The sequence below is a fragment of the Mercurialis annua genome, linkage group LG2 (genome assembly GCF_937616625.2).
Source record: "Mercurialis annua linkage group LG2, ddMerAnnu1.2, whole genome shotgun sequence".
Lineage (NCBI taxonomy): Eukaryota > Viridiplantae > Streptophyta > Magnoliopsida > Malpighiales > Euphorbiaceae > Mercurialis > Mercurialis annua.
The window spans coordinates 56,627,993-56,653,734 of NC_065571.1; the positions used below are offsets into that span (position 1 = coordinate 56,627,993).

Below are 25,742 nucleotides of genomic sequence, written 5' to 3' on the forward strand. Positions count from 1 at the left end.
TAATTTGACAGACAACCAAGTACAAATTATGAGGAAAGATGTCGAGAGCTTTCCACTTTTTGATCAAAAGAATTGCAAGTTAATTTTTTGTTTTGCTTTCATTCTAACTCATTTGATGATACTTATTATTAGTTTGAACATGAAACAATCAATTGTTAGATAGTCTCCTATTTGATTTGTGGTGATTAAAGAGCTAATGTTTGTTCTTGTTTAGGTGCATCAAATAAACTCAATCCATCTCGAATTCAATTTTGATTCAAATTCTTACAAAAGTGTCTTATTTAAACTTTTTACGGAAATTACTGAATAAGAAAATAAAAAATGGGCAAATATTATCTTTTTTACTCTCTTTATTTATCACACGACAATGTAACATGTTTCTATAAGCTTAGGAGAAAAGAATTATGAAATTTTATAATAAACCTCTTTATCCAAAAGATATCAAATACTTTTGCAGTATTCTGAATCCCGAAGAGTCTGAAATGGAGAAGACTTTAGATGATGATGGTTCGAGTGTTAGTTTTTCTCCAGAGATCAATAATCTCACGTCAACACCTATAATATACGCTGGTTCAATTTCATCAGGTGATAGTTAACTTCAATAAATGGAACATGCTATGCCGAAAAAACAGCCTCCCCCCCCAAAAAAAAGAGAATTATTTTAACCGCTGAAAAACCATCTCAACTAAAAAATTAAAAAAAAATATCACAAAAACCATTAAGATTAGTTTAATGGAATCAATCATTCTTTTATGTATATCATTCGATATTGGATGATTGTACTGCGTCTTCTATTTGTTTTCAGTCAATTTCTTTCATATGTCTTAGATGTTAGGAGGTTCAGCTCAGATTGAAATGAAATTTTAATTTAGGCACTGTTGCAAATTGAAAAATCTAAAAATTATCAGTAAACTTGTGTTGCATGGACGCCTTTCACTTAGATTTTTCAATTCGCAATAGTTCCTGAATTAGAATTTCATTTCAGTATGGGCTTAACCTCTTAACATTTAAGACATGAAACAAATTGACTAGAAACAAATTAAAGATGCAATACAATCATCCAACATCGGATGACATAGTTTAAGACATATATAATATAAGACATAAAAGGATGGTTGATTCCATTAAACTAATCTTTGATGGTTTTTGTGATATTCTCTTTTAATTTTTTAGTTGAGAGAGTCTTTTAGCGCTTAAACCAATTTTTTTTTTTGGGGTGGCTGTTTTTTCGGCGTGCCATGTTCCATTTATTGAAGTTGGCTATCACCTGATGAAGTTAAATCGACGTATATTGTAGGTTTCGACGTGAAATTATCGATCTCTAGAGGAAGACTTACACGTGAACCATCATTATCTAAAGTCTTCTCCATTCAGCCACTTATGGATTCAAATACAGCACAACTATTTGACATCTTTTGGATAAAAAGACTTTTATAAACGCTTAATTCTTTTAACCTAAGCCTATAGAAACATGTAACATTGTCATGTGATAAACAGAGAGAGCAAGAAAGTAATGTGCCCATTTTTGATGTTCTTGTTCAGTAATTTTCGTAAAAAACTTAAATAAAGCACTATAAGGACTGAAATTAAAACCGAATTCGAGTTAGATTGAGTTTGTTTGATGCACTTAAATAAGAACAGACATTGGTTCCTAATCACCACAAATCAAATGCAAGATTATCTAACAGTTGATTGTTTCATTTTCAAACTAATAAGTATCATCAAATGAATTAGAAATAAAGCAAAACAAAAAATTACCTTGCAATTTTTTTTATCAAAAAATAGAAATCACTTGACATCTTTTCTCATAGTTTGTACTTGGTTATCCGTCAAATTAAGTTTTTCAGCACACCTGCGTGGCTATCATCCTTATTCATTTCCAGTTCTTATAGAATTGGAGAAACTCTCATCAAACAGATTATTTAGGTCAGCATATGAACTCATCGTCATGAAAATGTTGCACCAAATATATGGTTACGATTAGATATTTAAGAGTTGGGAGAAAGAAATTAAGGGAAGCACGATTCTTACCCCAATTAAAATCTCAAAATAGGTTTTCCATTGATTTTTTATTTGAATTTTTGGATGTTTTTATTAAAACCTTAAACCAACCGATAAGTTAATAGAATGTAGTTTATAGCCAGTGTGATCAAAGTTATCCTTATTTTTTCTAATATATGTACAAATAAAATCCTACAAAATAACAAAATTCGACATTGATTAGTAGGAAATAAATATGTTGGTATTTGAAATGAAGGACTCAAAATACTTACCATTAGCATGAACGAGTGCCCAATTACTGTTTTATATCCATTTTCCTTATAATCCTTTAAAGTATGGTGCAGAGATGCATGAACAGCTTCACCCGTGTATAGTTTTGATTGCATGTATATTATTTAAAAATGAGCAATTAATAGCGTTAATATGAACCGGGAGAGTCGAACAACAATATGCATCCAATAATAAATAGCATTGTGGCTGTGACCCTCATTTCTAGCAGAAAGTTATCCCTCATTGCAATTTTTAAGAGTTTTTAATTTAAATCCTTTATCACCCTTGATCAAGTCATTTTCATCTTCTACGACACCATTAAATTCTCCTTCCACTATCTTTGGTTGTCTTTTTCTTACCGACAATAGGTTTACCGGCAATAGAAAATTCCATAATGTATAAGATTTTAATAAACTTAAATAAAGACAAACTTCGTTACCGAGATGAAAACATCAATCCTCTAATTGGAAGGTTTTAGCAAATTCACTAATTAGGTGAGTCATCTGGTTGGTAAGTTGTTGTTCCTTTATCAAATTTTTGAATATGCAGTCAAAGGTAGCAGATCAAAAAATTTGATGAAATAAAATAATTATGTAATTTCTATCTCTGTAATAAATAACTCAAAAAATCAACAAATTTTTATTAGTTTTTTCAACTTGAATAAAATAATTATGTAATTTCTATCTCTAAAAGCTAATGTAATAAATAATTCTCATTATTTTTCACTTTATATAAACAATTTGTTGATTTTTTTTAATTATAAAAATGTAATCACATTATTTTACTTTTACATTATAAAAAGTATTATTCTCATAAATTAAACTACTTATGTATAAACTGAAAATAATTAATATTATAATGAGCTTACAATTTATATAACTTATTTTAATTTTGTTTTATTATTATAATTTTTTTTATTTTTAGATTATTTAAATTCCACTTTAAAAATTATTATTTTTGAAAAAGTTATGATTTATTCTCATGAGTTTCATGTTTGTGATTTATTTTCTTACAATGACATTTAATTATATTAAATTAAAATTATTCAATTTTTCAATTAATTTACATTCTTATTAAGTTTTCATTTGCGTAAAATATTTATTTAATTTTTTTTATCTTAGTTCTAAAACTTATTATTATATAAGTATATAAATTATTTTATCATGATTTTTCAATTTATTTAATTTTTTTTATTATAAATATAATATTTCTAAGATTGTTTAAATTTTTTATATTTAATATTTTAATATCTTAATATTTTAAAAGTATCATTAAAAAAAGAAACTTCATTTAAATTTGTGAATTTTGAGATTTTACGAGTTCTCAATTTATGAAATATTTTAATATCTTAATTTTGAAATAAAAGTAAATCTACCAAAAAAAATCTCTTATAATCCATCATAAAACTTAGAATTAACAGTCACCTGGGCATTTGCTCCTCAGCTTTTCTCCTATTCTGCATTTGCATCAGCAGTTGATTGCTCCTCTAAAACATATTACTAAACTCTTTATTTCAGTTTATCTTTGCTTATATTATTCTTTTCGTCGAAGCTTTGCTTATATTGAAATGAGACATTACATGAATTTATATAGTAGTTTATAAAATAAACGTACATAACATTTTAACTATCAACTTAAATATTAGAATACTAACTTATGGATTTAATGCCTGTAACATGTATCTACTAATTAAATAACTTAAGATTATTAATTTTATTTAACTTAACCTTTTATTCATTACGTTTCCTAGTTTACGTAAATTCTATTTACAGTTGCAGGGAAACCGCTACCATATTCCTTTAGTTCCATCCCGAATGCTACTGTTATTCCATTCTAGCATTTATTTTGCAAGTTTATACAAGGGTGTTTTTCATGAATCCAAATAATTAATATGGACACATTCAGGTGTGCACAAACTTGAACTTCATAAAAATACAATAGTTATGATACAGCTGTTGATTGCTCTAAAACATCTTACCGATCCCGTCATTCCTCGGAACAGATTCATCAACTTCCATGCGAGACCAATTCTTCATCAACGGAGACATTTGATCGACCTTGTCGTATAAGCCGAGGAGCCCACCAGTGTGAACAAACAGGACCTTTCTCCCCTCCCACTTCTTTGGAGCTTCTGCCATGTCTTTCATCATTGCGTAAACAGCTTTCCCACTGCAAGAATTAAGCAGCTACTATTGTGTTATTAACTGTAAGATCAAGAAATTATACATTAGATCGGTTTAGTCTAATTCAATTTTTGATGCATCCCTAATCTCAATTAACTTGGTACAGTTAAGACATAAGTATAGATGACGATAAATACTAAATACGTAAAAAAGAAAAATATGCAAAACTTAAGAACTATAGTACAATGTACTGTACCTGTAAACTGGATCGAGAACCACGCCAGTCGCAGCAGCAATTTCCTTGACAAACTGAAGCTCATCAGAGGTGTTCATTGCATAGCCTATACCTTTGGCCTGTCAGATGAAAAAAGATAATATAGTCCATGTTTTAGGTTTAAAATCAGATTACTGATGCATGTTTTTCGTTTTAGTGGACGATCACAATCGAAGCAACCTCTAGTCTAACTTAACACGAGAGATTCAACAGATAATATCTAAAAAGATGTATTTAGTTCATTTTACGATATATAAAATACATCTACATAGATATCATCATCTACTCAATTATGTACCAAAAAACTTGCGAAAAAGAGAACGAATTGATTCTCTGTAAATTCGCTGAAGCACTCACATTTTGAACGTTTACAATGTCACGTGCATTAACACCTGCTTCGAGTCCATTGATTAGCTCTTGAGCAAAATTGTAAAAGTAATCTGGGTCATCACAAACAGAAAATGCATGAACCTATATAATAGGAACATGCAAGTAGAGTTAACTGGGATCTAAAACGCAAATTAAGAATCTAAAAACATTGATAGGACCCTACTTTTGCCTTCAAAGTACCCAACCATGATCCAAGTGCCAGACCGGCTATCGTACCTCCACTGTAAATCAGTAAGAAAAGGAAATCTTAGTAGGAAAGGATGAAAAGCTCATATCTGCAAACAATAAGTTTAGAATTTAGATCTCACTCATTGTATGAATTTAAAATGAGCAAAAATCATAATGGTCAAATCATCTATAGTTCCCTCTAAAAAAAATCCTTCTTGATATGAGATATAAGTTGGAGGATCTCCGTATACTACATTCAAACCAAGGACGTGGAAAATAAAAGGGAGAAAATCTATAAGGATTTAATGAGTGCAGTAGAGAAGAACCTGCCACATGCTACAACAATATCATCAAATTTTAGTGTGCCACTACTGGCTTGAACTTGCTGTTCAATTTCCCTGATTGCTTCAACATAACCCCTGAAAAGGGATTTTCAAACATAATACATATATTGAATTCAATGATATAGAAAGAGCGTACAATAAGAAGAAAGAAAAGCTTCCATATGATAATTCTAAAAACTTTGATGCCATAGAGAGGAAAAGAAGTAGATAAGGGTAAATGCGGACAACGAGACATATTTACTATAGTCAATCTTACAATTCTCATTGTATTCGTCGTTCATGGATCAGAATTCATATTGAAGTGAATAAAACATTGTATGAACTGCATTTTGTAACACTTAGATCAAGCAAGTCATAAGAGTAGACAATGCCACTAGCTCCTCTTTTACTTCTAAAAAAGGCGTATAATGCAGAGCAAAGACAACGAAAGTGATAAGAAACGAAAGTGATAAGAAAGTATAATTGACCCGCACTTACCAAATTAGGAGCAAACGAAAGCCATCAGAACGTTTGTACTTAACAGGAGGAATTTGAAGATAAATTTCATTAGCTCCCATGAGGGGGACATATACTAGGTGCTCTTATCTTCTAGATTTAGCTCAACTCAATATAAATGCAAGGAGATTTAGCTCAAGTCAATATACTAGGTGCATTTAGCTCAACTTAATATAAATGCAAGGAGATACTCATCGTAAGAAACATCATAAGATTAACTAAAAATGGAACACAAAATCTGTTGGTCTGTGCGAAAAGCATGCTTTTTAGTATAAAGCTTCATGACTACCTAGTTAAATGCACCTTGCCAAGCACCTAGTAGAAGTGCTTCACTGTTGATCTCATCTAAGAATTAGTATTGCAACTGCTAAAAAGTAAAACCTAACCAGCATAGGTGATTAAATTTATGCATAAGGTGCTGGATGAAAGATTGATAGATGTAAAAAAATCCTTAACCAGCTCACAAGATAAAATATTACTCCCTCCGTCCCATAAAGATAGGCCACCTTTCTATTTTTGGCGTCCCAAAATATAGGCCACATTCTATATTTGGTAAACAACTTAAACACTCAAAGTCTTATATACCCTTAATAAATATGTCTAGTTATCCTCAAATGCATTAATGACTTCATGTTCCAATACAAGACCCACCAATAAAAAAAATTAGTCATTAATATACTATTTGTATATCTAAAAATTATAAAAGGATAAAATTGGAAAGTTGAATAAAAAAACTAATTTTAACAAACTTAACTATATTTTTCTTAAATCTTGTGCTTGTCCAAATGGCCTATCTTTGTGGGACGGAGGGAGTATCAGTTTATATGCGTGGTAATTGATATGACATATCAAGGAAGATATACATTATTCACCCTAACTCACCAGGTTCCCATGGGATTTGATCCGCCAACAGGAATAACGTAAGGCTTTCTCCCTTCCTTTTGCAACTTTTCTTGTAAGATTTTAGTAAGACTCTGAACCAAAATTTTAACAGAGACAATTAGGAAGCTATCAATTAAAGTTACTAGTATGATATTTAAAATACTAATTCAGAGAGAAGAGAGTGTGTGAAAACAGAGAAAAAGAAAAAACCACAGCATAACAAAATGTGCTAGTCAAAGCAATCAGAAGCTACATTAGCTGCCAAAGCATTGCCATCAGTTCATGAAATAAATACCAGTGAAACCCTTTAACAAAAGGGACAGCTGAAACGAGAAATGCAGAAAGGAAAATGGCGAAATGACATTTTTTAAGGAATAGGCTATAACTATAGAGTTTTAGCATTCCGAAGATTTTTGAAAATGGAGTCAAAAGGTCGAGACAGAGAATTCAAAAGTTTCCTTGCAACATAGGTAATTAATGAGTGGTAATGACAAACCACACTCCCAAGTTGAGAATATTCTTCTTTTGAAATAAGTTGAACATTAGCTCCAACTAAACGCTCCACCAACAGATTCCCAGTCAATCCAGGATCTTGGTCCACTAAAAGCTGAAACACATCCAAGAACATTTTCAACAAAAAAAATCATCCAACTACATTCAAGAACATCAACTAAACAACAAAAGATTTAACCTTGGATGTTCGAAGTATAAGATAAGAATCAAGATTAAGGTACTTCGCAGCAACAGCAGTAGCACGGCAATGATTACTTTGAATACCACCAATAGTAATCACACAATCAGCACCTTTATCCACCGCATCAGCCATTAAAAATTCCAACTTTCTCACTTTATTACCACTCAATTGCATTCCAGATAAATCATCTCTCTGTATAAACAAACAAACCAACAAACATAAAATTTTGCAGAAAATTTATCAAATGCAAAGGAGTTGTTTTTACAACAAGCAAACCAAAATTTACATAGGAAATTTTTAAGCTTATTTGCAAATTAAGTCACAAATTTTAGCGTAATTTGCCATTATAACATAAACCTTAAAATTTAACAACGTAGGATAACAACTTTCACTTTTTGACAAATTGAAACACCGTTTGTTTCCGATGTAAAATTGCTGAGTTGGAAGCCAAAATTGCTATACATAGACATATTGGATTTCAGTAATTGCCAACATTACAAATTAAATAACGAACTTTAGTGTAATTTACAATTACAAGATAAATTTTAAAAATTTGGCAGAAGCGTTTTTGACAAATCGAAACACCTTTTATTTTTCAATGTGTCAACCTACGTGGCAATTCCGGCTTCCAACTCAGGAACGGTGTTTCGATTTGTCAAAAGTGAAAGTTGATTTCCGATATTGTCAAATTTCAAAATTTATATTATAAATTTGTAATTATAAAACACTAAAATTCGTGATTTAATTTATAATTAACCCGAATTTTTAATAATTATGTATATTTCCAATTATTAAATATTCCAACATAGCCCGTCTTTTATTAGTTTGCTACACGAATAACATAAAAAACAGTGAGACGGTTAATTATTCATGAAAAAGAAAAGCTGAAATAAAGAAATGGGTGTTCAGTAAGCTACCTTTAGATAAACCTCAGTGCCACTAGGCAAATTGGGGAGATGCCAACGATGAATGGGCGTGGGAAAAAGACCGAGAGAGAATTGATGGGTGGGAACAGGATTGAGATGGGTTGCCCATGAAGGTGGAGTGTAGGGTTTCTGGGTTAAGAATTGGAGTGAAGATTTGTATTTATTGTTGTTGTTTTCATGGAATTGCATTGTTTGATGATGAGTTTGAGAGTTTGTGAGTAATGATCTGATGAAGAATTTGGCGTGGGAAGTGGGTTTGGGTTTGTTGCAGAGTGAGCTCAAGGAAGAAGAAGAAGTGAGTGTGAGAGAGTGAATGCAATGATTGCACAGCATTTCCCACCAGCCGACCACAATGACAAGAGTATTTGATTGGTTCCATCAAATCAAATAGAAATAGAATAGTATCTATTGGTATTTGATTTTTAAGAGGGCTACTCATTCCATAAAATTACTAAAATAGCAATTTCATGAAATATCCATTCCATGATCAAACTAAAGAATTATTATTTTATATAAAATAGTTGTTTCATTCCGCACCTATTCCATTTTATGGTCTAAAAGTAATGCTATTTAATCCACTCCAATTAACTTATTTTATTTTATTTTATTGTCTGGCGTGTCAACAAACCAGTAGCTATATTTAAAAAGAGAATCTGAGACATTTTTTTTTAAAAATAAATAAAAAAATATCACGTCAAGCAGTACAGATAGGTTAATTTTGATAGATTAAATAATATTTTCTTAAAAACTAAATAAAATTGAATTGATTTATAAAACTACAATAGCAAATTATTTTTAAACCCCTTATATATATATATATATATATACATGAATTTTGATATTTTTATTGGCTAATAATCACCCACGGCCCCTGACTTTACGGGTACCTTACGACAAACCCCCTGATAAAAAAAAACGATCAGTAAACCCCCTAATCTTTGTGGCGGCGCTCGCTAAACCCCTTTTGGACAAAAATACCCCTGGCGCCGTCCTTTTTGGTCAACTGACTTTCAAAAAAAAAAAATCTGACAGCGCCACGTCAGCTGACACGTCATCGAAAATTCATAAAAAAATTAAAACACCTAAAATACCCCCATATTTAATTAAAAAATAAATAGAATAACTCAACTCAACTCTATCTAACCCAAACAATTCAATCAACCCAAACACAAACGACCCAACCACCGCCACCCGACCAACCCGCCACCCGACCACCGCCGGAAAATTTTCCGGTCATACTCAGATCTGTTCTTGGAACAGATTCTTGAACAGATCCGTCGTGGATCTGTTCCAAGAACAGATCCCCGCCATGGATCTGTTCTTGAACAGATCCATGGCGTGGATCTGTTCTTGAACAGATCCATGGTGGATCTGTTCCAAGAACAGATCTGAGTATGACCGGAAAATTTTCCGGTCATCTCGGAGAAGATGACCGGAAAATTTTCCGGCGGTGGTCGGGCGGTGGGTTGGTCGGGTGGCGGTGGTTGGGTCGGTTAATTAAATGGTTTAGATTGGATTGATTTATTTTATTTTTGTCTTTTTCCAAATTAAATTAGGGGTATTTTGGGTGTTTAAATTTTTTATGGTATTTTGCTGACGTGACAGCTTATGTGGCGCCGTCAGATTTGTTTTTTTTTTTCAAAAAAATGACAGTTGACTGAAAAAAACGGCGCCATGGGTATTTTCGTCATATTTGGGGTTTAGGGGATTTAGCGAGCGCCGCCACAAAGATTAGGGGGTTTACTGATCGTTTTTTTTTATCAGGGGGTTTGTCGTAAGGTACCCCTAAAGTCAGGGGCCGTGGGTGATTATTAGCCATTTTTATTGATAAAAGGATCATTTAAGACTTTAAAATTTAGAGACGTTTGGTGTTAGAATCAAGTGATTCCTTAATGTCTATAAAGGTTTACCAATGCCTACAACGTCCGAAAAATGAATAGGCAAGCCACTAAGTTTGACATTATTTTATTGTCTTCTGATTGTTAGTGTGATCCTCGTGGATAAGGAAAAACAGTCATCTATGCCAACACTTAAAAAGGTTTACTTATATTTTCAATGTCTAAAAAAGTTAACAGTCAAATACTGTCTCGTTGCTTCTTAGACGTTAATGTGGTCCTAGTGGCCAATTGTTTGTCATTTAATCAAATTATAAGCATTCAGTGTAAAATAATTAATTGGTAATAATTGTTCGCTATTGTTGAAGAGTATTAAACATAATTATGATGAAATATAAATTATATAAAAAAAAAGTCCAGCTCCTTCATCTTTTTTGTGTGTTTTAATTTGACAATCACATCTTTCCAAAAACTAACCTCGCCAAATGTTTTTTGTTTTTTGTTTCTGTCGTTATAGGTTTCATCAAAGAAGACACTGATTAATGAAGAGAAATTCTCGTCTGATTGTTATAGAAGGATGATATATTGGTTTAGCTTGGTCTTTTAATGAATTGATTTTGCAACAACGAACTATTGTGGCTAAGGGAAAGACTGTCGCCACATAGGAAAAATTTGACGGTGAAAATTAGCCACGTAGGATCATAATAATGGCGTGTATGAAGAAATGAGACAGTGTCAACTTAGGGACCTAATTGTTCATTTTTCCAAACGTTGGGAGTATAAGTGAACCTTTTTGAACGTTTAGTGCTCACTTGATTCTGGCTCCAAACCTTTGGGACATGATGACCCTTTTTTCTTAGCCAAGTAGGATCACACTAACGAAACTTGGAAAATAATGAGACGGTGTCAAACGATGTTGTTTATTTTCCAGACGTTAGGGAAATAAGGTAACATTTTTAGACGTTAAAAGCTCACTTGATTCTAACTACAAATCTTAGCAACATAGATAGCCCTTTTCCCTTATTTATATAAAATTATAGTTAATGACCCCTTATTCTTAATTCCTATAATGATAATGAGCTTTAATTAATGTTTTTCCGTTAATTTACAGTCTAAAAAAATTAGTCAAATTTTAAATGAGAAATGTAAATCTAATAATATCATATAATCATATTAAAATTTAAAGAGAAATTAGAGATAATTTGACACTTTTTTCCTTTTATTCTTCTTCACCTTCATTTCTTATTTTATCGCCGACCCCCCCCCCCCCCCTTCCCCCCTTTTCCCACCATCACCTCCTCACAGTATATCACATGCAACCGCCTTCCTTTCGAAAACCACCACAGCCTCAAACGAACCTTCGTCTGGGTTTGTCTCATATGAACCAACCTCTAGCAAGTTTCTTTTGTCTCTTTTCCTTCATAATACGTCGTCATTTAGGATAAAATGGCATTTTAGTCTTTTTCATTCGTATTTAATGGAAAGACACAAAAATAATAACAGAAACTCCGAATAGTTTATATAAAGGAATTTTTTTAATATCAAACCTTTACTTATGTCCTCAGTTATATCCCAAACCTTTTAAAATCAAAAAGATTAGCCCATTTTGAGATATTCATAACAATTTCTAACTTTTTTTGAATCGAACCGAAATTTTGCCTATTTGGCATTCACATCACTACCAAATTAGTAAATTACTAACGTGGAAACACCTACTCATCTCATTAAACCTCATGGCAACCTAAATGATAATCAAACTAAAATCAAACCCAATTATAACTTAAATCAATTAATTATATTATTATAAATTTATATATATTTTTAAAAAATTTAATTTATTAAATTAACTAATAAAAATTAATTTAATTAAACTTAAGTTATAAATTTTTAAATTTATTTGATAGATATATAATTCGTTTTAACTTTATTTAAAATCAAATAAATAAAAAAACATCATTTTCATTAATAAAAATTAAACTTATAATTTTTTAAAAACCCGTCACTTCGGCCGCTCATTCCCACTCCGACCGTCGCCAGCTTGCAATCCGGCCACCAATCATCTTTTCTATGGCTGGAAAAAAAACGAGACTTGCTCGTTTGCTCCAGCCATGGAGAAAATGTATGTTCGTGTCGTCATTAATAGAGGAGACAAACATACCTCATCTTTTCTATTGGTGAAGGAGACAACTTTACTATCTCCTTCATTAAACCGCTTGTTTCGTTTAAATTTCATATTTTCCGAACTCTATTTTCAATATGAATTTAAAAGATAAATCTAAAATCAAACACAAGCATCAAAACCAAATATTAAAACCAAACACATATACATTTCTAAAATCCTCAATAATTTCCTTAAGTTCGAGGATCTTAATTTGATAGAAAAGACACTTATTTTCTTGATCAGACTAATGATTGTTGAACCAACTAAAGAAAAAAAACTTTAGTCGATAGATTTATTGAAGAAAAGAACTAATGAAGGTTAGGAGGTGGAATTCCGACCAAAATTGCATTGTAAGTAGTTTAATAAAAGTGAGAACTAAAAATCTATTAAAATAAATAAAATTTAAATAGGCAGTTTAAGAAAAATATGAACTCATGAGAATGTTTTATTTAGTGAGAATCAATAAGAATGTTCCGTTGGTCTTCTTAATTATACTAGTTTCGCTTTACGTGCTATGCACGTGGCTCGTAACATAACTCGTCAATGTATATATAGTAAATTTATAATAATTATATCAATTTTTTTATTTATAATTAATATTAAATTAGTTAAGAATTTTTATAAAAGTAAATATAATATATTTTTGGTTATTAAAATTTCTTTCCATACTAAATTTATTCTTCTTTTGGTTTTATAATAATCATAATTAAATAATTGACTTAATTTTATTAATAATATCTTTAAAACTAATAAAATAGAAATTTAAATAATAATATATTGACCAAATACAGTATTTTAATTTTGTAGTTAAATCAAACTAAAAAATAGGCATTCCTACTAATTTGGAGACAATTTAGTTATTTTTTACATACTAAAAACTAAATTGGAGATAATCTAGCTACCTATTCTAATTATAATTTTAATTACAATAGTGATTAATTAAATAACTAATTAGTTAATGACTATAAAACCTTTATTTTGTAATAAACTGAAAATGATTATTCGGTAAATTTGCCTGTCCTCCCCCCCCATCCGTGCTTTTATATATAGTATAGATAGTATAGATAAATAGATGAATTATTTATCTATTAAATTCTTATTTTAAACCCCAAGACGCAGATGAATTGGTAAAATACTTTTTTAACTTAAGTGAGATCGTGGGTTCAAACCATACTAATGTATTCAGTCATTTAAAATTTGGAGTTAGAGATTGGCTCCCGCAAGAGACCTACACAATTTAAATAGGGATTAGTTTAAATTTGGAAGGTTTAAAATTATTGTCTCATAGTTGAGACTTGTTCAGAAAATCTCATGAACATGTAAAAAAAAATCTTTATTTTTAAGGGTTAATGTCATAAAAATTCACCAATTTTACACGTTTTCTCATTTTAATCATGTAGTTTAAAATTTCTCATTTTCATGCACGAACTACCATTTTTTTTCAAATTCATGCACGGTGCTGAGGTATCACGGCTCCATTGGTGTAATTCGCTGAGGTGGAGGTCATTTTACACCAATGAATGATTGCCACCTCAGCACCGTGCATAAATTTGAGAAAAAGTGTTAGTTCGTGCATAAAAATGAGAAAATTTAAACTACGTGATTAAAATGAGAAAACGTGTAAAGTTGATAATTTTTTTTTGACATTAACTTATTTTTAACAACTAAGATTAAGTTATTATAGAAATATAACATTTTAATTTACTATCACAATGTTCTTTTGTCATTTTCTCCAATAAGAATCCATTAGGATATTGACACGTGGCTACATCAAACTTAACAATAGCCGTCGGATCTGGTATATATGATCCCTACTCTCTTACAGAAGCAAGGAAGGGCATTATCGAGAGGGACCGCGCCGTCTGTGAGCTCAAAAAACTCTGTTTTCTTATCCCTAACCTCACCGAACCCTAAACCCTAATCTAAAGGTAATTACTCTTCAATCTGCTCAACGCACCTCTCATTTCATTGTTCTTTTTAATAACCCTAAACCCTAATTATTTTCTGTTAAATTATTTTATCAGGGTTTTAATAGATTGTAGTCATTTTTTTCGTTTCTGCTTTGGATAACGTTAACCGTTTGTAATTGGGTTTATGGTGTTTTTTTATTGTTTTTACCGTTTGGTTTAATGATTTTGTAGCAGTTAATGCTGTGATTTTTTTTATTTGCTGTGTACTTTAGATCTTTAGCTACCAGTTATGGAAAATAGCTGAAAACAAGGAGATTATGTTGATGTTTAAAGTCTTGTGGATGTAAAAGTTTAGCAAGCTATGGGACAGATGTATTAGTGTAGTTTGATTAGTTACTGTTTATCTTTGCAAAGTGTCTTAGATTAATGTCTTAAACTGAGTGTATGGCCAGATTTCATTTCATTAGTTTTAGTTTTGAATTATTGGTTGGTCCTTTACAATGTTGGGGTATTATTTGTTGCATAATAATATGCTAGTTCAAAGTTAAACATCAGTGTCCTAGACAGTCTGTTTTTCTTCCAGCTTGCGAAGCTTTTGTTTTGCTGCTCTTGTTTTACTAAATTGCCTTTGTTTTACTGGAAAAGATGTGTGCAATGAAATAGATTATATAGATTGTTAAAAACTTCCATATTTTTCGTTTCTGTTTGTGCGAGAAGTGGTTTATTGCTTGGCTTTGTATTTAGGTTCCGGCATGATTACATTTTTGGAGTTGGTGTTAGACTCTTGGCTTTTTTTTATCAGATCGGTGATTAATTTCTTGACTGATTTGAAGTGTTAAGAGTTCTATACCAATAGAAAATTATTCTTATACAATTCTTAATTGAGTACAAAATAGTACATTTCAACCAGGTAATCTTAAAATAATATTCTTAGGTGACAGCTTCATTCAATGGGATTATAGCTTTGTTCGATAGCTCTTTCTCCCTGTTTTATATATAGATGCAATTTTGCACGTGGTCCATGTCATTAGTGGCTAATTTTATGTGCTAATGCTTCCTCTCAATATGCACATCACCTAATTATTGTTTTAGTAATTTGTCTGCTATGTGTGACATTATACCTGGCATGCTTTCTGATTTTTGCTGACCTTTGCCATCTCTTTATGCAGATGAATAGGGAAAGGCTTATGAAGATGGCTGGTGCGGTTCGCACTGGCGGAAAGGGCAGCGTGAGAAGGTGGGCAGTGTTATCTACTACTAGTTTTTCCGAATTTTAGCGGACTTCCCATCTGTTTTCTGTTAGTTGCTGATCTTTGGCATCTCTTTTTAATCTTTACTGCTTCTAAGTGCAGAAAGAAGAAGGCTGTCCACAAGACTACAACTACAGATGATAAAAGGCTCCAAAGCACTCTAAAGAGAATAGGAGTGAATGCCATTCCTGCTATTGAGGAAGTCAACATTTTCAAAGATGACATAGTTATTCAGTTTACAAACCCCAAAGGTAAATTTAATTCTCTGGATGGATAGATTTGTTTGCGCCTTTCATTCTTATTAGCTAAACATCTTATCTTTGTATTTCAGTTCAAGCATCCATTGCGGCAAATACTTGGGTAGTTAGCGGTGCTCCACAAACTAAGAGTATGTCTATTATAAGCCCGACAATCTGCTAGAATAAACACTTATTATATCTGTTTTTCGTTTTAAAAGTGATGGATTTGGTTTATCTGATTTTTGAATGAGATGTAACATTTTGCTTTTTTTGCTCCCTTCAGAATTGCAGGATATCCTTCCTCAAGTTCTTGGACATTTGGGTAAGCAGTTTTCTGATTTTTCTTGCACAATAAGTTGTTGATTTTGTTTTTGATGCCCAGTGGTTAGCTTTCTAATTGGAGAACCTGATAATTTTGGTCAAAATGGAAATGTAGGTCCTGATAATTTGGACAACCTTAAGAGGTTGGCAGAGGAGATCCAGAAGCACTCACCGGGCGCAGGTGCCATTGCTCAAGAGGATGATGATGAAGTTCCAGAGCTTGTGCCAGGGGAGACATTTGAAGCCGCCGCAGAGGAGAAAACTGCTGCTTCTTAAGGAGATAGGAAGGGGATTTTGTGTGATTTATTATACACTTTCTATGCCCTTGTTTTTGTTACAGAATCTTCACTTTTTTTATGTTTTAGTGACGCATGATTCTTGTTTGATGTTCTGATCCAGTTATGTTCTTGCGAAATTTATGATTGCCTATCGGTCCAATTTTGTTTTACCTTACTGTCAAGAACGCAATTTTGTTTTACCTTACTGTCAAGAACGCAGGTTTTTGTTGTTGGTTTTATAATTCACTTTGAAATGAATTTAAGTAAATTTTGTAGCTAGTTGTAAAAAAACGCCTTTGTTTTAATCCTATTCTAATGAAAGTATTTTAATTCAGTCTCTTCAGAATACTTCTTTGAGTGTTTGATAGGAGTCCATTGATTTAAAAGCATGGGTTTTAAAATGAGTTTGTATAAATCAATTTAGTTTAGAATCAATTACACCCTGAATGTCACGATTATAAGTCCAAATCTGCCTCTTTTCCTAAAAAATTTCAACTTCAAAAGAAGCCTAAAATTATTTAGATATTACCATTTAGCTCAAATATTAATAGAATTGAATTTTTTTATTAAACAATTAAACAAAAAAAGATATAGAATTAAGTAATTAACTGAACAATTAAAAATCATAAAAACAACTAATATGAATGGTAGGTTAGTCATATTTTCTAATTAAATGAATTGTTGAAGACAATGACATCCTAAATTTAATTTAATTAGTTAATGGAGAAATTATTGTCATTAATATTCAATAAATCATAAATAAAATTTAACTTCCTGAAAGATTAATAAATAAACCAAGCGAATAATAATTTATAAATAATTAAATTTCCCAAAAAAATATTTTTTAAAAAGCATAAGCATGAATAATAATAAATTAAGGAATTCGATTTTTTTTTTTTAAAGTTGATCAAAATTGTATTGTATCCAAGAATTAAATAATTAAAAACAATAAATTATGTACTATTCACCAAAAAACATGGTTGAACTAAATAATGAAAAAAATACAAGAAAGAAGAAGACAAAGCCTCTCTCCCAATTCACCGCATGGCAAGTCCCTCCATTTCATCTTCTTCGTTAAAGAACCGTTACACTGTACCAATCTTCTTCTTCCTTGCTATCTTCCTCTGCACCATTTTTATCTTCACCAAACGAGCTCTCGAGCCTTCTCTTCACCTCTACTCTGATTCCTTTTCACAGCCCAATCTTCACATTTCCACTGCTGATTCTCCCAATAATGATTCCTCAATTACCCTCCAATCTTCACCTCCGATTTCCACTACCACCACTGTTAATGAAGACCCAGTACCTGATTCTGAGCCTGATCGATCGTCTACCCACCAGCTCGTTCCTGCATTTTCGCCGAATTTAACGGCAGAATTAGAGCAAGATCGTGCTGCTGGGGAGATTACTAGGGAAAATGAGGAGGGACCAGTTGTGGTTTCGGATGAATTGAGTGGTAATGGTGGGGATTGTGATTTGTATATGGGAAGCTGGGTGAAAGATGAGGAATTTTACCCGACTTATAAACCTGGGTCTTGTCCTTATGTTGATGAAGCTTTTGATTGTCAGAATAATGGGAGGAGGGATTCTGATTATCTTAAATGGCGGTGGAAGCCTGACGGCTGTGATCTTCCGAGGTATCTGTCTAATTTTTTGCTACTTTATTTTTGGTATAATATTAGTCAGATAACATGAGAGTATCAGGTTCTATGAAATGTATGATTTTTGTTTATGTGTTGCTAGTCTCTGTGCCAAAGGTTATGTTATGTGTATCGGAAAAGCCTGTAGCGGGTTATGGATTTAAAGAAGATAACGAGAACTAGAATTGAGCTTGAAAGATAATGCTGTAAGAAAAGCATTAAACTCCAGCTTTTTTGATGTCTTGTCGTGTGCTTATCTTTTCTTGGATTTATCCCTAGCTATCTCTATCCATGTACGAAATAGTCTTTTGGTTAAGTTTTGTCGCTATGGCTGGAATGCCATGGCATTTGGACCGTCTGTTCCTCTCTTGGCTCTCTCAAATTGCCATTACTGCATTGAACCTTTACAGAGAAAGTACGACAATAGGTTGCTTATCCCAGTCAAGGAATTGAAATCCAGAACTATCATAAATCTTTCAACTCTCTGTATCTCGATAATTGCTTTCATTGTTTTTGGTCTGCACACAAATGTACGTTGATACATCTGTCTATTTAGTTTCTGGCCATCGACCCTTGGATGGATTTAGGGAAAGTTGAAGTGATTTTCCTTCATGAAAGAATGAAATGCATGCTATATCTATTCTTCCTTGTTTATAATTACTTGATTAATTTAGCGAAAAATGCAATTCTTTTCTGCATTCACTCTTCACGTGTAGGTTTAATGCTACAGACTTCTTGACAAGATTGAGAGGTAAGAGGCTGATGTTGGTTGGAGATTCCATGAATCGGAATCAGTTCGAATCAATTTTATGCATGCTCCGAGAAGGTCTGCCTGACAAAGACAGAATGCAAGAAACGCATGGCTACAAAATAACAAAGGGAAGAGGATACTATGTCTTCAAATTTGCGGTAATTGCATTACATTCTGATGTGCTGCTTTTATAACTCGATTAAAACATAAGGCTGAAATATATCAATAGCAAGGGTAATGTAGGTTGACTGAGCTTACGGAAGTACCATTCTATGAAATTTACCTATAATCTGTCAGGATGTAGTCCTTGTGTGTACTAATAGTAATAGCTGCTCCTGGCTATTTTTGACATTATATCTTGTTGAGAGAATGGTTTTGTTCTCTCTCTCTCTCTCTCTCTCTTGCATAGACAGAATTATATTGGGCAAAACACATCAAGCTTCTTAAAGTTCATATCAAAATTATTTTTCAGTTGCTAATATTCAAAATAAATTGGACTGCAGGCAACTGAGGGTATTTTTTCATTATTCTTAATTGCCACATACGACATAAATTGTAAAGGCTTTACTAGCTGGTAGGTTACACTATACAAACAGTGGTTGATGTAGTCCATTGTCTGATGGAACATGCATGCAAGTTTTACCACTGTAGTGTTTATTTTTCTTTCCTTAATTTTATCCCCCAGTAAATGCCAGTTGCTGATTATGCAGAGGTTGTTTTTAACCAAAGTAATGATTAATTTAATAGTAGATGAGACATTGTTTATGCAATTGTTAATTTTGCAAGTGCTTGGCAGGACTATAATTGCACGGTGGAATTTGTGAGGTCGCATTTTCTTGTAAGGGAAGGGGTTCGTATCAATGCTCAGGGAAATTCAAATCCAACTCTATCAATTGATCGAATTGACAAGTCATCAGGGCGGTGGAAGCGGGCAGACATTCTAATTTTTAATACTGGGCACTGGTGGACTCATGGAAAAACTGCTCGTGGGTATGTTAACTTCATGTCTCCGTCATTTTTTTAAATTTTGTGAATTAGTTTTATTACCCAAAAAAATGCTAATTGCTCTTTTTCTAGATAGCTACTTGTTTGTTCTTTGATAGAAAAAGTATACTCTGAGTCTAGGATTGGAGAAGACAACCAATATGTTTTCTCCATTTAACAAAATAACATTAGCACTGTGATTGATATTCTAGACACCTTGCTAAATTTGGAAAAAGTCGCATGTGTGATCCATATCTATCTGATGTTTAAACTCTTTATTTGTTTTACTTGTAAAAAAATCATGTACGTGTGTGTATCTGTTTGAGTCTCAAACAAATACTTGCCGTCTTTTTTGTTGATGCCTTGTTCGCAGTTAGTTACACATTTATGAATCTCTAGAAGAATATGAAATAATTATTGCTTTAATGCAGGAAAAATTACTATAAAGAAGGTGATTTTATTCATCCGCAGTTTGATGCAGTTGAAGCTTACAGAAGGTCTTTGAGGACATGGGCAAAGTGGATTGATGATAATATTAATCCTGCGAAGCAATTGGTCTTTTATCGTGGATACTCGTCTGCTCATTTCAGGTATACTGCCTTGACTTGTTTTCCTTGTGAAGTTCTTTTGCTTCTTTTAGACAGTACCCACCAAGACAAAAAATTGACGATAATGGATGTTAAAAGAGGAAACGACAAGGGAGAAATAGACTAAATCTCATGTTTTCCTTTTCATTTTTGTTCTATTTGGTTTCCCGGTTTGGTTTGAACCAAAAGTGACATGAATTTTTTTACTTTCCAAACAGAGCCGAACCAAAAATCAATTTTTTTATTATATCAAATTGACAAGACCAAATTTGTAGATTCGCCTATTCGGCTTGGTTCAGTCTATATACACATCTATGACTATGGAAATTCTTTTTATGGGCTTAAATTGATTTTGTCCACAGGGGTGGGGACTGGGATTCAGGAGGGTCATGTAATGGGGAGACGGAACCAGTATTGAGTGGCGCAATTCTAAATAGTTATCCTTTGAAAATGAAGATTGTGGATGAGGTAATCGGGCAGATGAAGATACCGGTGAAACTACTAAATGTCACAAGGTTGACCAATTTTAGAAAAGATGGACATCCATCAGTATTTAGCAAGAATGCAACCGCGGGTAGAAAAACTTCCACAAGACGGCAAGATTGTAGCCACTGGTGTCTTCCAGGAGTTCCTGATGCGTGGAATGAGTTGATATATGCTAGTCTCGTTTTTGGACAAGCATTCTCCAAGAATTAAGACAAACATATATTTTTTTCCTATCGGAATGACAAAGATTCGACAAAATATGATGAGTTTGCGCTTCATTGTACCGCTCAGGTCTTGCACCATCTTTCAACAACCAAGATGATGTGATACTGCATTTTCTTGCGAAGCATATTTGTGTATGCCTGTGTGGAGTCGTATTCATGCAGATGGTCAAGAAAGGGCGATTCTGATGGTGCTGGTGGTTGTACCATCTCTGGTCTTTTGACTACCACCGTGTTACTTTCTTATGGTACGCCTCCTCTCTCGCAAGCTTCCATATGATATACACTGACTTGCAATTTCTTGTGTTTGGCAGTCTGGATTCTTTAAATTTATATAGCAGTGCTATCACACAAGACTACTATGTTGCCACCTTAATTGTAGAACACAATTCTCCTAAAACATTACATCACTGAAGAAAATGTAAAGGTTGAAACGGAAAACACTGAAACGAGAAATGGTGAAATAATATTTTTTCTAAAATTATGTTAAAGCTATAGAATTTCAGAAACGCAAATGAAATGTAGGATTTGACAAATTTTTGTACAAACATAGACTTATTTGCCACTTTATGGACATCTTATCATTCGGTCCTAGGAGCAATATGAACGTACTTTCGTGCAGTTGAATAAATTTATATTCAATAGCTGGAGAGCGTGTTGACATAATATTTGTATGCAAACATACTCGCCAAACTATTATCCAACAGAAAATAAATATTTAAACTTCATAGAAACCTAATTGAAACTATATTAAAGAATTCATAGTACAAGCAAAAACCCTCTTATAACTGAGTTGAAAAACTACTATGGAATAAGGTTTCATTTATTTCAACCTGACTTCTACATAGAACCCATTCCATATTTAGACTAATACTTATTCCAATATTGTTTCTTAAACAATATTTTCTGGGAATAATTAAATCCTGACAGGATAAACCTCACTCATGTCAGGATAATACATACCAAAATTCTGTTCCGTACCAGGTGCCTTGAGGTTTTCATTAAAAAGAGCAAAAATGTACGTTTCCGTAGAGTGACCAGGCCTCTTCGGAGTTCCTACCGAAGAATTAACATGAGCTAATACATTATTGACATAATCCTGAGCATTACTGATAGTTGCTATATCTCCATTTTGTGCACTCGGCCATCCTGTTTCTGAAACAACAATCCTAACACTCGTGCCGCCGAGTTTTTCAACAGCAGAATACATTGTGTCAACCATAGCGTTGAAGAGGTTATTGTATTTCAGAATTCCATCGCTAACGATGACACTGTTTGCATTTCCTAATGCGTAATCTAGCCCGACGCTTTGCGGATCACATATATATGCGAAATAAGGATACACATTGGCTAGAAGTGGGTATTCTTTGTATTCCAAGAAATCAATAATAGGTGCCATTATGCTTGCTGCAACGTCAGAAAATAACCCGTTTGAAGGTGGGTAAGATTGGCCTATTGCTGCAAAATGGATTGCTGTGCTGACAGGAATATGAAGATTAGCCGATTTCAGGGCAGAATCAAGATTTTTCATGGCACCGACTACGAATTGCGCTAAAGGCCCTGGAATCACCTCGTTTCCTGCGGATACATATCGGATTATTGTGGCCTGGGCGTAAGGTACAACATTGGTGTTAATCCATTGAATTGCGAAGGATGGATCAGAAGAAAGTTTCTCCAAATCTTCGTTTCGAACACCGACGACAACTTCTATACCAGAGTTTCCTAGAGCCCTCAAAACATCATGATTCGGTTCAAAAATGCGAACTTTTTGAATGTTTTTGTGCTTCAGTAGGTTTATTACTGAATTTGGAGGTGGAAGATTGTTCCCTAGCAATCCATAGTTCACCCCGATCCCTTGTGCTCCTTCATAGGAAAAGAAACAATATAAGTAGTTTGAAAAGAAATTTAGAGGTAAAACTAAAAACTGTATTGATTTTTTGATCATTTGTTTCAGTTTGATACTAATAATTTAATCTGCATCAAAATGGTATAAAAAAATTAATTTTATTTTAGGAGATCAGGTTAAACACATTCTTAGAATTAACTGTATGCCACCTTGAATTAAAAATTAAATATTTGGTATCATTACGAACTGAAGTTTTTGTACCCAATTGGACTATATTTAAAACTTCGGTATCACTTAGGCTTTTAATCTTTAAATTTTGTGTAGAAACAAAAATAATTTTACACGTACAAATCAATTCCTATTTACAACAAGAAGAATAAGTGATGTGAAAATTCATAAGAAAAATAAGAATATGTAGATAACTTGTACAAGTGTATAAACATATTTCAATACTTAATTAAATAAGCTTTCAGGTTTTCTGTTCGAAATTCTACTCATAAACCATTAATTAAAAAATATAAACTAACAAAATATAAGATAATTAGTAAGGAGTTGTTCGTATGTGAGATTTTAAATTCAAATAAACAAATAAATACAATAAAAAAAGAGTATAATCTAACCTGCAAGTCTGTAAAAGAAGCACAAAACCAAACTGAAGACGAGAAATAATATGAGAAGGAGATGCATCTTCTTTTAAATAAAAAAAATTGAATTATAAATTTAAAGAAGTATGAAAAAAATTAGCTTATGGAGGTCCATTTTATAGTAGAAAGATACATCGAAAAAACATTAATGTTAAATGTTAAGTATGATATAAAAGGAAGTGAAATCTTTGTTATATATGGGAAAGTAAATCAAATTATATGCAATACTACAATATTTTTTATTTTACTTTTCTTACCGTATAAGTATAGAAGGATCAATACAATCTCTTGTACCAAAATTTAATGTTATTACTTACTTTGTTCCATTTTAAGAGAATTATTGTATATATATTCTTAATTAGTAATTTTTATCTTGTAAATTATGTTCAATGAGAAATTTTGAGGTGGATTCAGTCCACCATGTCATCCTAGATTAAATTTATCGCATTATAATGCATCATTAAAATAATGGCACTATCGTAATATTATTATTTAAAAGTGTAAAAAAGTAATAAATAAAATTACGATAGTGTCACTATTTTAATGACGTGTCATAATATGATATAAATTGAGTCTACCTAAAAATCTCTCTATGTTCAACATAGTGGTAATTTATTTAAATAATAATAAGGAAGGAGAGATTTTAACCTAAAATATTAATAGAAATAAAATATAACATCTAAAATAGGATATATTTAAAAGGAAAAGTGTCCTTTTTAACATTACAAAAATAAGTTAAACCTACGATAACTAACAAGATTCCTTAATAATGTATATAATATAGGGTTAATTGCAAATTAATATACGAACTTTACCCTAATTTGCAATTACAACACGAACTTTGAAACTTGGCAATTTAATACACCAACTTTCATTTTTTTGGCAAATTAATACACCGACCAATCATACAACAATACGTGGCTTTATATGACAATGTCCACGTTAGTGTTTTTTCAGTTCGGTGTATCAATTCGCCAAAAAATGAAAATCGGTGTACCAATTTGCCAAGTTTTAAAGTTTGTGTTGTAATTGCAAATTAGGGTAAAGTTTGTGTATTAATTTGCAATTAACCCTATAATATATCTATATAAAAGTGTATTTGTGAAAGGAAACACTTTCATTCACCGACAAAAATACCCTTTTCGTATTTAATAGACTTTAATTATAATTTTTTTTCTCTAAACCTAATCAATCAATAACTCTTATGTACACATAGAAAGTTTGTACTTATTCGCTTAACTTTTAAAAAATCTTTCATAATACTAGATCTCGCTTGGTTGGGGATAAGTTAACTAGAGAAATAGAATTTTCCGAAAAATGATAAAAATATTTGCATGGTTCATTTTATATGTCTTACTTCCCGGAAAGTTGATAGCCAAACTTCCCCTTAATTAGCAAAACCTAGATAAGTTGTACTTCCCTAAATAAATAGATGTAAAATACAATAATATTTTTTATATTTAATTGTTTTAATTATTTGTCAAGAGTTTTATTGTCTTTATTATTTAATGCATAAAAATAAAAATAACTTCCCTAAAAAGTTGAAAAACAAAGAAAATAGATTATTCCTTCCCTAGTAATTAAATTCCTAAATAATTAACTTTCCGGAAAGTTATTTTCCGGGAAGTATATAATTACAAATAAAGCGAGGCCTAACACTTAGAAATTTTTTCTAATCCTAATTAAATATATAATATTGCAATTTTTCAATAAATGGATTCTTTTTATATGCATTATATTATTTATACTATTAATTTAATTTTTAATTTTATATTTAAATAATATCAAATACAAATCACGATAAATATATAAATAAAATACAGACAACAATCTCAAATATAAATTATAATAAATATAAAACTATAAAATCACGCTCAATAATTTTAAATATAAATGATAAATGATTAATTTATAAAGTATAATATTTATATATATAATTTATTGTATAAAATATAGATTTAATTACTTTTATATTTATTATTGTAAGTAATATATCAAAGGATCACAATATCAATCACTATA

The 25,742-nt window shown here is 31.8% G+C and overlaps 4 protein-coding genes across 5 annotated transcripts; 2 read left to right on the forward strand and 2 right to left on the reverse strand.

Annotated features, from left to right (window-relative positions):
* Positions 1-4,069: 4,069 nt before the first annotated feature.
* LOC126669672 (bifunctional D-cysteine desulfhydrase/1-aminocyclopropane-1-carboxylate deaminase, mitochondrial) lies at positions 4,070-8,934 on the reverse strand. The gene is made up of 9 exons (XM_050363197.2): positions 8,559-8,934; positions 7,639-7,833; positions 7,444-7,554; positions 6,948-7,039; positions 5,553-5,645; positions 5,222-5,279; positions 5,026-5,139; positions 4,651-4,748; positions 4,070-4,440 (listed from the first exon to the last, which is right to left on the reverse strand). Exons 1-9 carry the CDS (start codon positions 8,898-8,900, stop codon positions 4,236-4,238), a joined length of 1,308 nt encoding a protein of 435 aa, XP_050219154.1. The 5' UTR covers positions 8,901-8,934; the 3' UTR covers positions 4,070-4,235.
* Positions 8,935-14,378: 5,444 nt separating this feature from the next.
* On the forward strand, positions 14,379-16,731 carry LOC126670115 (nascent polypeptide-associated complex subunit beta-like). 2 transcript variants are annotated; one of them, XM_050363780.2, is made up of 6 exons: positions 14,379-14,491; positions 15,643-15,710; positions 15,826-15,974; positions 16,055-16,111; positions 16,246-16,284; positions 16,399-16,731. In XM_050363780.2, exons 2-6 carry the CDS (start codon positions 15,643-15,645, stop codon positions 16,557-16,559), a joined length of 474 nt encoding a protein of 157 aa, XP_050219737.1. In that variant the 5' UTR covers positions 14,379-14,491; the 3' UTR covers positions 16,560-16,731. The 2 variants fall into 2 exon arrangements, with proteins under 2 accessions (XP_050219737.1, XP_050219735.1); XM_050363778.1 differs by lacking the exon at positions 14,379-14,491 and having other exon boundaries at positions 15,637-15,710.
* Positions 16,732-17,536: 805 nt separating this feature from the next.
* On the forward strand, positions 17,537-21,778 carry LOC126669609 (protein trichome birefringence-like 5). The gene is made up of 5 exons (XM_050363112.2): positions 17,537-18,198; positions 18,918-19,110; positions 19,749-19,942; positions 20,368-20,526; positions 20,886-21,778. Exons 1-5 carry the CDS (start codon positions 17,606-17,608, stop codon positions 21,217-21,219), a joined length of 1,473 nt encoding a protein of 490 aa, XP_050219069.1. The 5' UTR covers positions 17,537-17,605; the 3' UTR covers positions 21,220-21,778.
* A 169-nt stretch (positions 21,779-21,947) lies between these two features.
* LOC126669610 (putative glucan endo-1,3-beta-glucosidase GVI) lies at positions 21,948-23,858 on the reverse strand. The gene is made up of 2 exons (XM_050363113.1): positions 23,697-23,858; positions 21,948-23,093 (listed from the first exon to the last, which is right to left on the reverse strand). Exons 1-2 carry the CDS (start codon positions 23,761-23,763, stop codon positions 22,147-22,149), a joined length of 1,014 nt encoding a protein of 337 aa, XP_050219070.1. The 5' UTR covers positions 23,764-23,858; the 3' UTR covers positions 21,948-22,146.
* Between the last annotated feature and the right edge of the window lie 1,884 nt (positions 23,859-25,742).

What these genes read in the sequence shown, in the direction of transcription:
- LOC126670115 (XM_050363778.1), top strand. Translation starts at nt 15,637, where the DNA reads ATGCAGATGAATAGGGAAAGGCTTATGAAGATGGCTGGTGCGGTTCGC. An exon ending in TCAGTTTACAAACCCCAAAG is followed by an intron (nt 15,975 to 16,054) that starts GTAAATTTAATT and finishes TTTGTATTTCAG; the next exon opens with TTCAAGCATCCATTGCGGCA. An exon ending in CGGTGCTCCACAAACTAAGA is followed by an intron (nt 16,112 to 16,245) that starts GTATGTCTATTA and finishes TGCTCCCTTCAG; the next exon opens with AATTGCAGGATATCCTTCCT.
- LOC126669610 (XM_050363113.1), bottom strand. Translation starts at nt 23,763, where the DNA reads ATGCATCTCCTTCTCATATTATTTCTCGTCTTCAGTTTGGTTTTGTGC. An exon ending in CTTCTTTTACAGACTTGCAG is followed by an intron (nt 23,094 to 23,696) that starts GTTAGATTATAC and finishes TTTCCTATGAAG; the next exon opens with GAGCACAAGGGATCGGGGTG.
- LOC126669609 (XM_050363112.2), top strand. Translation starts at nt 17,606, where the DNA reads ATGGCAAGTCCCTCCATTTCATCTTCTTCGTTAAAGAACCGTTACACT. An exon ending in CATGGAAAAACTGCTCGTGG is followed by an intron (nt 19,943 to 20,367) that starts GTATGTTAACTT and finishes GCTTTAATGCAG; the next exon opens with GAAAAATTACTATAAAGAAG. An exon ending in TACTCGTCTGCTCATTTCAG is followed by an intron (nt 20,527 to 20,885) that starts GTATACTGCCTT and finishes TTTTGTCCACAG; the next exon opens with GGGTGGGGACTGGGATTCAG.
- LOC126669672 (XM_050363197.2), bottom strand. Translation starts at nt 8,900, where the DNA reads ATGCTGTGCAATCATTGCATTCACTCTCTCACACTCACTTCTTCTTCT. An exon ending in ATTCTCAACTTGGGAGTGTG is followed by an intron (nt 7,040 to 7,443) that starts GTTTGTCATTAC and finishes ATTTTGGTTCAG; the next exon opens with AGTCTTACTAAAATCTTACA. An exon ending in GTTCTCGATCCAGTTTACAG is followed by an intron (nt 4,441 to 4,650) that starts GTACAGTACATT and finishes TAATTCTTGCAG; the next exon opens with TGGGAAAGCTGTTTACGCAA.